Source organism: Gigantopelta aegis, chromosome 3, assembly GCF_016097555.1.
Source record: "Gigantopelta aegis isolate Gae_Host chromosome 3, Gae_host_genome, whole genome shotgun sequence".
In the NCBI taxonomy this organism is placed as follows: domain Eukaryota; kingdom Metazoa; phylum Mollusca; class Gastropoda; order Neomphalida; family Peltospiridae; genus Gigantopelta; species Gigantopelta aegis.
The window spans coordinates 70,221,487-70,236,424 of record NC_054701.1 but is presented as its reverse complement, the minus strand read 5'-3'; the positions used below and the strand labels follow the sequence as shown (position 1 = coordinate 70,236,424).

Genomic DNA, 14,938 nt, shown 5'->3' with positions numbered 1-14,938 from the left:
GGGGGGGGGGGGGGGGGGGGGGGGGGGTGGAGGCTGATTTTGCCCCAAATAAACAAAAGTATCTGAATCTGGATTACTATGTTATTTCATATTAGCAATACTGCCAAACAGCTAATAAAAGGTTGCAAATGAATCGCCACAAATTTTTACATGTATTATACAACTAATATTGTTCGTAGAATGATGAAAATAAATGGTGAAGTGTTCAGGCCAACTAATTTTGCCTGAATTTTTCTGTTGTTTTTGCCCAAATATGAGGATTTTTTCCTGCCCCTCCCCCCCACCCCCCCCACCCCAACCCGTCTCGTACATTATACAAAAGATTTTAACTGATATTTCAGGTCTGAAATTTGGAAAAGAAACTACTGCACTTCAGTGTTGCTGATATTTCATATTTTTCCATCATTTTGTTTACCACTTGGTAAACCATTACAATATAACAAAATGAAGCCAATGATTAGAAGTTAATTCCCATCGCACCTGTTTTATTTATCTATTCTGGCAATTTATCTGCGGCAGACTATAATATTTTTTTCCCTACACTGCAAATGATCTTGATAAGACAGAAAGAAAAAAATTAACTGCATAAGCAATTCTTTTTTTACTGGTCTAGGTGTGTGTTTTAACAGTTAATGTACCTAAATATATACACACAGTGCTTAAATAAAATATAGTATGTTCTAAACCGTATAACAGATCCAGGGTCATTCTTACAAAATTCAGAGATCATATGGTTAGAACTTGGAACTTAGAAGGGTGGTGTGGTAATGGAACTAAAATCCAGGTTTCCTGAAAAATCCCAGAGGCATGATATTCAGGAGAGCGAGTGCAAATGAACAATTAGACTGTTACCGTTGTGTCATTTAATGTGAGGAGCAAACACCAGCCTGGTAAACAAACCACAACTACTCTCCCTCTTGAAAATGTTCAAAGGTTTTTTCATTTCTGTAAACAAAAACAATGGTAGCACTTCACTATATGATCTCTTGCTGTCTGCATTTTTTTCCTATTACAACCAATGCTTCACAACTGGTATATCAAAGGTTATGGTATATGCTGCCCTAGCTGTGGGGAAGTGCAAAGAAAAAATCCCTTAATATAAAAGTGTAGCAGGTTTCCTTATAAGTCTATCTGTCAGAAATATCAAACAGCTGATTATTAATAAATCAATGTGTTCTAGTGTCATTAAAGAAACAGATTTTCTCATTTAACGGTAATCAATGAAAACACCACAGGAATTTGACAATGCTAAATGAAGGGTGGGGATGACTTCTTAAATATTGATACTGTAACTTTCAGTGTGTTATTTTCCCATCTGGGAAATTGTAAAGGGAAGCATGAGGTATCAATTGTTTCTCTTATAAACGACAGCCTTCAGGTAAAATCATTCTCAGCAATCTCCTTGGGATTCTCCACGCTCTTATACATGTATGTGTATGTGTATATCCATTTCATCCAGTGTTTCAGTGACTGGTGCATCAAACCTCTTGGTGTGTACTGTCCCATTATAACAAAAAATAAGGAAAGAAGAAGTAAGAAATATCTATATATACATTGTAGTGCCGAATTTACAGTCTGTTTTTATTTACAGTAAAGTACACTTATAACGAACATGCTTAGAACGAACTACTGCACAGAACGAACTGATCGTGAAGTCCCATTTTATCTCCCTATATATTAATAACTAACTTGTGCAAATGTGTACAATGAACTACTGCTATAACAAATGAACTAATATGGTCCCTTCTGGTGCATTATAAGAGTACTTTACTGTATAAGTATTTACAATGCTTAGGAAAAATAGGCTTCGTAAATTCACCCATATTATATGGTGTCTGACATACATGTACAGCTAAAGACCACATCAATAATGAGGAAACCCACTGCCACCACTACATGGGCTACTCCTTTCGATTAGCAACAAGGGATCTTTTTTAATATATACACCATCCCACAGACAGGGGCGGGACATAGCCCAGTGGTAAAGCACTCGCTTGATGTGCGGTCGGTCTAGGATCGATCCCTGTCAGTGGGCCCATTGGGCTATTTCTTGTTCCAGCCAGTGCACCAAGACTGGTATATCAAAGGTCGTGGTATGTGCTATCCTGTCTATGGGATGGTGCATATAAAAGATCACTTGCTGCTAATCAAAAAGAGTAGCCCATGAAGTGGTGACTGCAGGTTTCCTTTCTCAATATCTGTGTGGTCCATAACCATATGTCCGACGCCATATAACCATAAATAAAATGTGTTTAGTTCGTTGTTAAATAAAACATTTCCTTCCGTCCCATAGACAGGAAGGAGTAAGACAAAACAATTGTACAAACAATACTCAACTTACCCAATGAGCTGAAAAATAAAGTCCAACGATTTTTCCTCTGAGAGCCGTGGTGGCATCCACTTCCTCTTTGCCGTGGAGTAGTGTCCCCTTGATGATGTCGTGTAGTGGTTTTGTGCGCCATGGGAACTCCAGTCCATTCTCATCCTCACAGAGGTGAAGAAAGCCATCGATGGTTATCACTTTCCCCGTCTCTCCGTCAAGCAGAACGAACTTGGGAATTCCCTGAACGCGGAACTTCTTCGTTAGTTTGTCCTTGAAGAAAAAACAAAATGAGAAATAATAAATCAAAATGTACAAAAAAACTACAGTGTATTAGGTTGCTGTAACCATTTCAGCAGACAGGGGTTTTTTTTTCCAATTATTCCCAGATCAATGACAATGTTGGATTACATTGCTTTTCAGTACAGACAGTTGTCACAGACATAATAAAAATATATCAAGTATGGTAGATAGTATCACATATATATAAAGTATGGTAGATAGTACCACATATATATAAAGTATGGTAGATAGTATCACATATATATAAAGTATGGTAGATAGTATCACATATATATAAAGTATGGTAGATAGTATCACATATATATAAAGTATGGTAGATAGTATCACATATATATAAAGTTAGTTTGTTTTGTTTAATAACACCTATAGAACACATTGATTTATTAATAATTAATCGGCTACTGGATGTTAGTTAAACACTTGGTAAATCTGACTTTATAGTCTTATAGAGAAAACCCGCTATATTAGTAGCAAGATATCTTTCATATGCACAGACAGGATAGCACATACCACAGCCTTAAAAATGCATGTACCAGTCATGATGCACTAGCCCAATGATCTATGACATTTATAGGATATTAAACAAGCTTCCATTTCATATCATGTTTATGTTCCGAGTGAAATAATTTTCAGTTATCACAAGCTTTATTGACAATAGTGAGTGACAATGAAAATTATTTCACATCGGACATAAACATGATACAAAAAGGTAGCGAGTTTAATATCCTATTTATTACCCATAATCGATCTTAATTTATATCACTCAACTCGTCTGGTTGATGTTTCTGTAAGGTTGTAGTGCGCCAATCGGTGACATCACTGTGTAACGTCGAAGTGTTACCTCCCACTTGGAGTTCTAGTTCATCTTGCAAAATCATGTATTTCTCAAAATGACATAAACAGAGGATAATAAACAAATTACCAGTTATTATCAAATTTATGTCTCAAGTGAAATCATTTTCAGTTGTCACGAGCTTTAGCTTTCACGAGGGACATAAATTTCATAGTAACTGGTACCGAGTTCGTTATTCTATTTATTACCTCAGTTATTTTGTATCTAAAAGCCTTTATTTTTTACACACATGCACGTACATGTATAGAATCGATTAAACCACTTTACGCACTGTTATGAGTATTCTATAACTTTGTAATTTAATCATGTTCATAGAAATTTTTTAAAAACAAATGTTATCTTTATTTTGGTAAAAACAATTATACTAAATTGCATTAAAATGACATTTTGTTATAAATTTAACACCAAAAACAAATAGCATTAAACGCACTCTTTAAACTACATGACGTCACTTTGTGTGTTTGCCAAATCGTAATGACCTATTTTGGTTTGTAGGCGTCAAATCGTCCAATAGTATTGTTCATTAGAGCAATGCAGAATATTTCCCACTGAGAAAATATGGAAAATATTTTCACTGTTACGAGTGACCACTGGGGTAATAAATGGATATATCACATTTTGTAAATGAACGCTTCATATATTATTGTGTATGTACAGTGTAAGGTGCCACACCCTCGTCTGAAGGTAGGAGTTGCAAGCACCTGTTGGATGATGCTTTGTGCAGCTTCTTCCACTGTGCCTTAACCTGTCTGCTTTCCACTGGGCTGTATGAAATATTTTCTCACCAAACCATGCACCCTCACCGGGAGAGCCAGACCCCCAGGTGCCTGGTGAATGTCAGACAAGTGTCGGAGGTTCATTACTTTCAGCAGCACAGAACAATATGGTGTTTACATACCTGAAGCCGCCATACACCTAAAGGGATTGGATTTTCTGTTTTTCAAACACTTATATCATTTATTTCTGTATGTCTGCTGAGAAAAAATAGGGCTCAAATGACAGAATTTGTTACCTACAGCAATGGCTAAATGTTTTCGCTGTAAAAAAAAAAATGCTCAGCTTCAGCAATTTTGAGCCACTTTTATACCAGTACAAATTGCAATAAATAAACAAAACATAAAAAGCAAAAATTAATCCCCTGAATTGATGGCAATAATTTTTATCCAGCTGAAAAAAAAAAAGTCATGGGTCAAGCTAATTAAGGCAATTCGTACTGCAGTTACTGTTAGTGATGTTGTTAAGATTGAACTCTGAAACTATCTTTGATAGATAAATAATTCTGGCTAAAAGACTTTAGTGGCCAATTACATTTTCACAAATATGCAAAAAAAACATTAAAAAAACTTAGAATAAGTTGAAATCGTAACTAAAAAATTGAGCTTGAGTCTAGTGCCAGGCAATCTCATCCTAATCTGGCAGTCTAACAAACCATTCAACCATATAAACAGACCTGCACATTTGAAATAAGATCTAGATTTTAAAAGAAAAGAAAAAAAAAGAAGAAGAAGAAAGATATAATCGTTTTAGAACAGATCCAGGTGTGCATACAGGAAGAGTGTTTTGGGGGTTGAAACCCCCCTGCTCAAGGATTAGTTTAAAAAAATACATTTTCCAGGGGAGCATGTCTAAACCCCTCTTCCTCTATATACTTTGCCTGCCACAGACTAGACCCTCCCTGCTAAAATTTCTGCACAAGCACCTGAGGTCACATGGGAACCCTTGGTTGACCCATTCTCTGATGTGGTTTTTCCTGTTCCGATCAGTACCCCATGACTGATATATCAAAGTGTGTTGTATGTGCTGTCTTGTTTGTGGTAAAGTGCATAATATAAAAGACTCCTTGCTAATGAAAAAAAAAATGTAGAAGTTTCCTTTTTAGGGTCACCCCTCAGTGTGTACATCCTTTGTGGATGGCCCAAATAACTAGAGAATAGAATAGAATAGAACTTTAACGACACCACAGCACGAAAAATACATAGGCTATTGGGTGTTAAACTATGGTAAATGCAAAAATAATGTGATGATATAAAAATTCAAGAGGTAAATTAAAATAGTGTGTAATAAACGACTAGAGATGTGTGGTATAATCGGTATACCACAATATGACTTTTGAACTATATACCTATCACAATATTTTTCTAGCATACTGGTATACTGCGCTTATATATTTTGTATGTCTGTAAGTAACACGTATTATATTATCAAACAAAAACTACCAGTTTAAGTTAAGGAAACAACAGCTTCCCATGTCCGGAATGAACCTTGATTGATTATTAATTATTAAGTTATACCAAATGTACATAAAATTAGACCACTTAATAAATTCTAATAATATCAAATATCAAATTCTAATAATTGAGAAATGGTCTTCGCAACATATCATGTTATGTATCGCAATTGAGGTTCCTAATCAAAATACAAAAACAAATTCAATACCCATTATAACAAAAAATAGAAAGAAATGTTTTATTTAATGACGCACTCAACACATTTTATTTTCGGTTATATAGCGTCAGACAAATGGTTAAGGACCACACAGATATTGAGAGAGGAAACCTGCTGTCGCCACTTCATGGGCTACTCTTTTCGATTAGCAGCAAGGGATCTTTTATATGCACCATCCCACAGACAGGGTAGTACATACTTTGATATACCAGTCGTGGTACACTGGCTGGAACAAGAAATAGCCCAATGGGCCCACCGACGGGGATCGATCCCAGATCGACCACATACTTTACCACTGGGCTACATACCCCCCCCCCCCCCCATTATAACAAATGACTGCACATGTAGTTAAATATTATTAAAAGACTGGCATCCAATAGCCGATAAATCAATGTGTTCTAGAGGTGTCGTTAAATAAATGTTTAATCACACTGGGGTGGCAGGAAGCACAGTAATTATTATTTTATGTCTAGTGGATCTGCAGCTTTTCTTTTCTTATGCACCCTTGGTGTTAATATAATTTGATTTTGAGTATGGCGTGTGTACTAAAAAAAAAAAATTCACACAGGTTAATTATTTCCCAACTGTTTACCCCTTTAAAACTTTAAAAACAAATGTCATTGTAACTGATCTCCTAAGAGTTCAGACTAGACAAGATTTTCTACAAGAATATAAAAAAGATGGGTTTTTTTTTTTTTTTTTTTTTTTTTTTTTTTTAATTAAATGGAGCCAGCTAGCATACTTCATACTGCATATGGTAGAATGTTCAAAGCTCTTTGAGAACTGTTATTATAGCAGTTAGGTTCATAATATTATCTCTCAACAAAATTAGTGCATCTGCTATTGAGAGAAGGGCCATTATGATTTCACCTGGAGGAGACGCGCTGATGAAACTGCCATCTTCCTCGTGTTGATTCAGAAGCCAGTCGCTCCAGCTAATGTTTACCTCGGTCGCCATGCCTGCATGAAGAACGGAGCTAATCATTTCTGCAGACGGCTTTCGCAGATTATTCTTTTGTATGGTTCTTATGGGATTATTATATCTACACAGCGCAATGATTTCGCACATCTTTATAGACTTTTTATCAGCAGTAGATGTGTTTTGTAAATGACTGTCAGAGTGCTAGTGTCTATAATTAAGTCAAATGAAGGCATTAAGGTTTGTATATTATTATTTTGGTGTTTTGCAGACAGCTTAACTTTATTGTAAAATGGGCGGGATGTAGTCCAGTGGTAAAGCGCTTGCTTGATGTGCGATCAGTCTGGGATCGATCTCCGTCGTTGGGCCCATTGGGCTATTTCTCGCTCAGTGCCAGTGCCCCATGACTGGTATATCAAAGGCCATGGTATGTGCCATCCTGTCTGTGGGATGGTGCATATAAAAGATCCCTTGCTACTAATGGAAAAATGTACCGGGTTTCCACTCTGAGACTATATGTCGAAATTACCAAATGTTTGACATCCAATAGCCAATGAATCAATGTGCTCTAGTGGCGTCATTAAACAAAACAAATGTTTTTTTAAATTGTAAAATGGAAAGACATTTCTCAACAAATACATATGCAGGATCTAAGCTGTGCACCATACTGCTAGTTATGAAATTTAAAAAAAATAGTTTACCCCCATCAAAACAACTGAGTAATCAGTAAAGGGACCCCCCCCCCCCCCCCAGCCCATCTCATCCCTATCCCCGACCACCAATTTATAATGGCCCATTTGCTTCTGTGCGCAATAGCTTGGTTGTTAGGTTAGGTTTTACTTACAGTTAAACACCTGTGAAAGAGATGACACGTATAGATAAATATGGTCTCCAGCATGAGACTTGTGACTGGTTGTTCCATGGTGATGTCCTGGTCACCAGAACCACGCCATCCAATAATATAATGACAAATGAAATAGACTGTACTGTGACATGTGAGCTAACCTGGAACTGATTACAGTTTGACGTGCAATTAAGTTACATCATTTGTAACTGCCGCACAAGTGCCATAAGTTTGGTAGGAAAAAACTTGTTTCTGAGGATGTGTAAGAAATAGAATACTACATTCGTGTCCATTGGATAATTCTTTATTTAAAAATGTATCCACTGAATACCATTTACATGTATGTTACACAATTCTTTGTTTAAAAATGTATCCATTGAATACCATTTATGTTACATAATTCTTTGTTTAAAGATAAATGGAATCTAATGTCCCGCTAATATAAGCCTGGAAATAAGTGTCTGGTCATGGACGTGGTTTGGTACAAATTTGTCATCTGTCAAGCATTGACAGTCACACACTTAGTGTCATTTTGTTCGACATAAGCAGTTCGATGCAGTGAGTTTTAAAATGAATATTTAAAATCATCTTTTGACCATAGTATCATGCATGTGGTTGTAGAACTGTTTGTCAGAAATTAGAATGCCTTCACATTTACCTGGAAACAGAGTTTCCCATGTCTATTAATAGACCCGAGTAAGCCCGATGAGCCGATGTATTCTGAATTGCTCACACACACAACGCACCTTTGACACAAATCTTTACCCTTCTAAACTGAATAGTGGACAAAAATCTTCTATAGTCCATCCCACAGGGAATGCCTTTTTTCATACTATCGAATTTACTACAAGTTATTTATTTCTGAGACGACTGTTTTGTAGATTTCACACAAAAAGTCATCTCTTTGTTTTTGTTATATCCAAACACTTTTACTTTTCTTCTTTACGTCAAACCAAACTGAAATTATTTACAAAAAACATATTTATAGAATTATGGGATGGACTATAGTTCCATTGTGTTTATTTAATGTAAGTTGTACTTGGGTCTCTGAAACAGCAGAGCTAGTCCTGCTGAATATCACATCTAATACATGGGTCTCTGAAACAGCAGAGCTAGTCCTGCAGAATATCACATCTAATACATGGGTCTCTGAAACAGCAGAGCTAGTCCTGCAGAATATCACATCTAATACATGGGTCTCTGAAACAGCAGAGCTAGTCCTGCAGAATATCACATCTAATACATGGGTCTCTGAAACAGCAGAGCTAGTCCTGCAGAATATCACATCTAATACATGGGTCTCTGAAACAGCAGAGCTAGTCCTGCAGAATATCACATCTAATACATGGGTCTCTGAAACAGCAGAGCTAGTCCTGCAGAATATCACATCTAATACATGGGTCTCTGAAACAGCAGAGCTAGTCCTGCAGAAGATCACATCTAATACATGGGTCTCTGAAACAGCAGAGCTAGTCCTGCAGAATATCACATCTAATACATAAGTAGCAGACAGTTAAGGAAGGAAGGAAATGTTTTATTTAACGATGCACTCAACACATTTTATTTACAGTTATATGGCATCAGACATATCATTAAGGACTACACAGATATATATAAAGGAAACCTGCTGTCGCCACTTCATGAGCTACTCTTTTCAATTAGCAGCAAGAGATCTTTTATATGCACCATCCCACAGACAGGATAGGACATACCACAGCCTTTGTTGCACCAGTTGTGGAGCACTGGCTGGAACGAGAAATAGCCCAATGGGGCCACCGACCAATATGCTAAGATGGCATGTCATAAATGTTTCTTACTTTCCCTCAGCCAATTCACAAACATTCTGACATACATGTAAGCATAATAAAACGAACTATACAATGTACGTAAGTACATAATCATTTAATTTATTACGCCCGTGAAATTCATAACTTGTGCCCATGCATTCATTTCCCACCAGACTCACTCTACAATTCCTTACATGTGAGGTAATTAATTACCCAGCAATGACAACACGCATAAATCTCTTTCCTGTGACACTAAAATCAAACTTGTGATTCTTTACATTAATTCACATCCCATTCAGACATTAAGTGAATAATGAAAGAAATGTTTTATTTAACGACACACTCAACACATTTTATTTATGGTTATATGGCATCAAACATATAGTTATAGACCACATAGATAATGAGAGAGGAAACCCGCTGTCGCTACTTCGTGGGTTATTCTTTTCAATTAGCAGCAAGGGATCTTTTATATGTACCATCCCACAAACAAGGGTAGTACATGCCATGGCCTTTGATATACCAGTCGTGGTGCACTGGCTGGAATGAGAAATAGCCCAATGGGCCCACCGACGAGGATCGATCTCAGACCGACCACACATCGAGCGAGCGCTATACCACTGGGCTACGTCCCGCCCCCTTAAGTGAATAATGTACATCATAAACATCTTTAAGTTCTGTGTACACGTGTTAGTGGCATAGTTGGTTTTTGCCACAGCCAAACGATGATGGCAATTGACTTAAAATAAAACTTGGAGCTCAAAACATATGTGTTTTTTTGTTGGTGGTGTTTTTTCTCCATTGCACTTGTAGCAATACAAATGCTCTGCAAAATTCATTGAGTCAGCAAAATGATGATACATTCCTCGTGTAAAACAGTCAGCAAGACAGCCAGCCATTTATCTGTATCTATTTCTGAGACTGACTGAGGAAATGCTCAAAGTTTCAATCCACTCCATAAAAACAATTCTGACGCCATTTAACAATAAATAAAATGTGTTGAGTGCGTCATTAAATAAAACATTTCCTTCCATAAAAACAAATTATTTTTAAGAAAGATATATATTTTTTTAATTAATTTAAACATTTGAATGCACTTTCTTGGAAAATTGAGTGAACTGTTATTAAAAAACCAGCAAACTTTTATTTAAAAAAAAAAATTGCTATCTTTAATAAGATTTTGTGAAATTGAATGACCTTTCATGAAAAATCTTCTAGACATTTTAAGCAAAATTAATTAAAATTTCTGTTAAATGTTTTTCAGGATTAATTTTTATCACAGAATAAGTAACCTCTGATGTTAAACTGAATGAATTTACATTTATAAAAAAATATGCCAACACATTGCAAAAAACCTCACAAAATATTTAGCCAACATGTGATTAAAAAAAGAAAATCTGAGTGAACTTCAAAAAAAAAAAACGAAGGAAAAAAAAAAGAGGAAAAATACTTATTTAAAACAGATGTGTTTTCGAGTTCATTTTTTTCTTTTTTCTCTATGTACTTGCACTGATACAAATTTTCTGTGAAATGTGTGGAGTCGGTAGAAGGATAGACAATTTTTCACTTGAAACTGTCTGCACAGTAACAGTCAGACAAACATACAGTTACTTATTTATTTCCAAGAGGATCAAGGACAGGTTCAAAAGTTTCAATCCACTGAGTGAACTTCGATGAAAGTACATGTTTGAAGGAAGGAAGGAAATGTTTTACTTAACGATGCACTCAACACATTTTATTTACGGTTATATGGAAAGAAAGAAAGAAATGTTTTATTTAACGACGCACTCAACACATTATATTTGTACGGTTATATGGTGTCGGAAATAGGGCTATGGACCACACAGATATTGAGAGAGAAAACCCGCTGTCGCCACTGCATGTGCTACTCTTTTCGATTAGCAGCAAGGGATCTTTTATATGCACCATCCCACAGACAGGAGAGCACACACCATGGCCTTTGATATACCAGTCGTGGTGCAGTGGCTGGAACAAGAAATAGCCCAATGGGCCCACCGACGGGGATCGATCTCAGACCAACCGTGCATCAAGCGAGTGCTGTACCACTGAGCTATGTCCCACCCCCGTACATGTATGAATTCCGCAAAATTTAATTATTTACATACATAAACTGGTTTGGTGTCACTCAATGGTTCATCCAGTGATATATACTGGTTCACCCAATGTTATACACTGGTTCATTCAGTGATATATACAGGTTCATCCAGTGATATATACAGGTTCACCCAATGATATATACTGGTTCACCCAATGATATATACTAGTTCACCCAATGATATATACAGGTTCACCCAGTGATATATACAGGTTCACCCAGTGATATATACAGGTTCACCCAGTGATATATACAGGTTCACCCAGTGATATATACTGGTTCACCCACTGATATATACAGGTTCACCCACTGATATATACAGGTTCACCCAGTGATATACATTGTATACTGGTTCACCCAATGATATATACTGGTTCACCCAATGATATATACTGGTTCACCCAATGATACATGTATATACTGGTTCACCCAATGATATATACAGGTTCACCCAGTGATATATACAGGTTCACCCAATGATATATACTGGTTCACCCAGTGATATATACTGGTTCACCCATTGATATACATTGTATACTGGTTCACCCAATGATATATACTGGTTCACCCAATGATATATACAGGTTCACCCAGTGATATGCATTGTATACTGGTTCACCCAATGATATATACTGGTTCACCCAATGATATATACTGGTTTTTTGTGGGTGGGGGGAATTTCCTCAATTAATAATTTATCTGATAAAAAATTCACAACTCATCTAGTTCTATTTTTGTGTTAAAATTTAATTAATTGTGGGGTTTTTAACGTGCACTGACATACACAGTCAAATATTCAACTTTAATTTTGATCTAGGTTTTGTAGTTTCTAAAAATAAAAATAAAAATGTAGCCGAATGTATAAACTTTAAAATTAAAATTGAGTAACATTTTATGCGTGAACTTTTTATGAGTGAACTTTGATGGGAAGTGGAGCATGCACGCATATATACATACATCCATTATGGAGGGGCAGGACGTAGCTCAGTGGTACAGCTCTCATCTGATGCGATCTAGGATCGATCCCCGTCAGTGAGCCCATTAGGCAATTTCTCGTTCCAGCTAGTGCTCCACAACTGGTATAACAAAGGTCGTGGTATGTACTATCCTGCCTGTGGGATGGTGCATATAAAAGATCCCTTGCTGCTAATCGAAAAAGAGTAGCCCATGAAGTGGCGACAGCGGGTTTCCTCTTTCAATATAATTGTGTGCTCCTTAACCATACGTCTGACGCTATATAACTATAAATAAAATGTGTTGAGTCGTTAAATAAAACAATTCAGTAATTTTTTTGTGTCTATTTTTCATATTTACAATTATACACATCAGTAGATACTGCTATACATGCAGCTGCCTGATTTCTCATCCTCCTGTATGTATTTTCAAAATATTAATATCCTGTTAATCATTCCTTTATTCAATCATCAGCACCACGCTTACCTCTATGTACACCGAACACATCTTCACCATCATCGCTCTGATGGATAGCTTTATTATACTGTATGATTTTTATTAACCCACTCACTGCGAGTTACAAGCCTCTTGAGCAAGCCTACTGTCAGGGACTCAATTCGTGTACTTGGCGTGCTGATGGGATGAAGTACCTTTAAGAGACTCAAGTGCTTTCCAGCCAGACTAACACAAAACACACACGCTACACACGCATGTGCAGACCCATTAGGTATCACATTAGTTAACTGTCAAGACATCTTTAACACATTGGTCCATAAATCTTTATGTACAAAATGTATCTATATAGATAGGCCTACCAGAACCACAACCAACACTGGCATTGACAAACACCCCGAATAAACCACAAGAATCTGTCTTGATTGTAGAAACTGAATGTACAGGTTGTACAATCCATCTATCAACTCACCTTTCCATCCTATATCCTCTCCTCCCTCCCCCATTCCATTCCATTGCCCTCCCCTTTTCTCTCACTCCTTTCTCTGTAGCGGGTTTCCTCTGATGACTACATGTCACAATTATCAAATGTTCGACATCCAATAGCCAATGATTAATTAATCAATGTGCTCTAGTGGTGTTGTTAAACAAAAGAAACATTTCTCTCCACCCCCATGCATGCTCTCTCTCTCTCTCTCTCTCTCTCTCTCTCTCTCTCTCTCTCTCTCTCTCTCTCTCTCTCTCTCTCTCTCTCTCTCTCTCTCTCTCTCTCTCTCTCTCTCTCTCTCTCTAAATTCTTATGTTTGAAACCTGGAATATCAATAAATAGGTAACTAAAGCACTTAAACCCTTCAAAACTGGATCTTCTGTAAACTGGAATAGATACCCCCACAAACCGGATGTCTTTCCCATTTTAAATATCAGTACAGAAAAGAATCTTTTTAGAATACATGTATATGCCTTAACACCAGATATATATATATATATATATATATATATAATATATATATATATATATATATATATATATATATATTATACATATATATATACATGTATATATATATACACACATATACATGTATACATATATATACACACACGTATATACATATACACATACACATACACACATATATATATATATACTCTTCAAAAGAAGAAACGCAAAACCACATTGTTGTAACATTTGGAGAATTGATTTAATTATTGAATGGTGAGTCCGATAATTACCAAATGTTGCAGGATTGTTCACAATTCACTCTAGTCCATTGTGAGTAAGTGATAGGACACACCACCAAGGTCAAGGTCATCTGGAGTCAATACCGGGTGTGGCCTCTGCGTGTGTTGACAACTGCCTGGCACCGCCTGCCCATTGAAGCAACCAGAGTATGGATGACGTCCCGGGGGATGGTGGCCCACTCGGCCTGCAAGGCTGCTGCCAGCTCGGGCAGGGTCTGGGGCTGTGGTTGTCGCTGTCGGAGGCGTCGGTCCAACTCGTCCCATAGATTCTCAATTGGGTTCAAATCCGGTGATGTCGATGGCCAAGGAAGGACATTAATGTTGTTGTTCTGTAGGAAAGCCGTTGTGAGACGTGCTGTGTGAGGCCTGGCGTTGTCATGTTGGAACACTGCGTTGGCGTTGGCCATAACTGGAACGATGTGTGGCCGGAGGATCTGGTCAATGTAGCCCTGTGCATTCAGGTTGCCCTGCACATGGACCAGGTCAGTTCTGCCAGTGTGTGAGATGGCTGCCCCATAACACTACCCCCCGCCGAATCTGTCCACTTCCTGCACGCAGTTTGCCGCATAACGTTCACCACGACGCCTATACACGCGACATCTTCCATCATGACGTAGCAGAAATCGGGACTTGTCACTGAACCACACCTGTCTCCATCGCAGTTGAGGTCATTGTCGATGAATCTGGCACCACTGCAGTCGG

The 14,938-nt window shown here is 37.2% G+C and overlaps 1 protein-coding gene across 1 annotated transcript in view; it reads right to left on the bottom strand.

Moving 5' to 3' along the window:
- LOC121368993 (nucleoredoxin-like) overlaps nucleotides 1–14,938 on the bottom strand; it is a 60,383-nt gene that overhangs the window by 30,805 nt on the left and 14,640 nt on the right. The window contains exon 2 of the mRNA XM_041493779.1: nucleotides 2,342–2,593. Within this exon, the coding sequence (XP_041349713.1) occupies nucleotides 2,342–2,593 (252 nt within the window). The remainder of the gene's footprint in view (nucleotides 1–2,341; nucleotides 2,594–14,938) is intronic.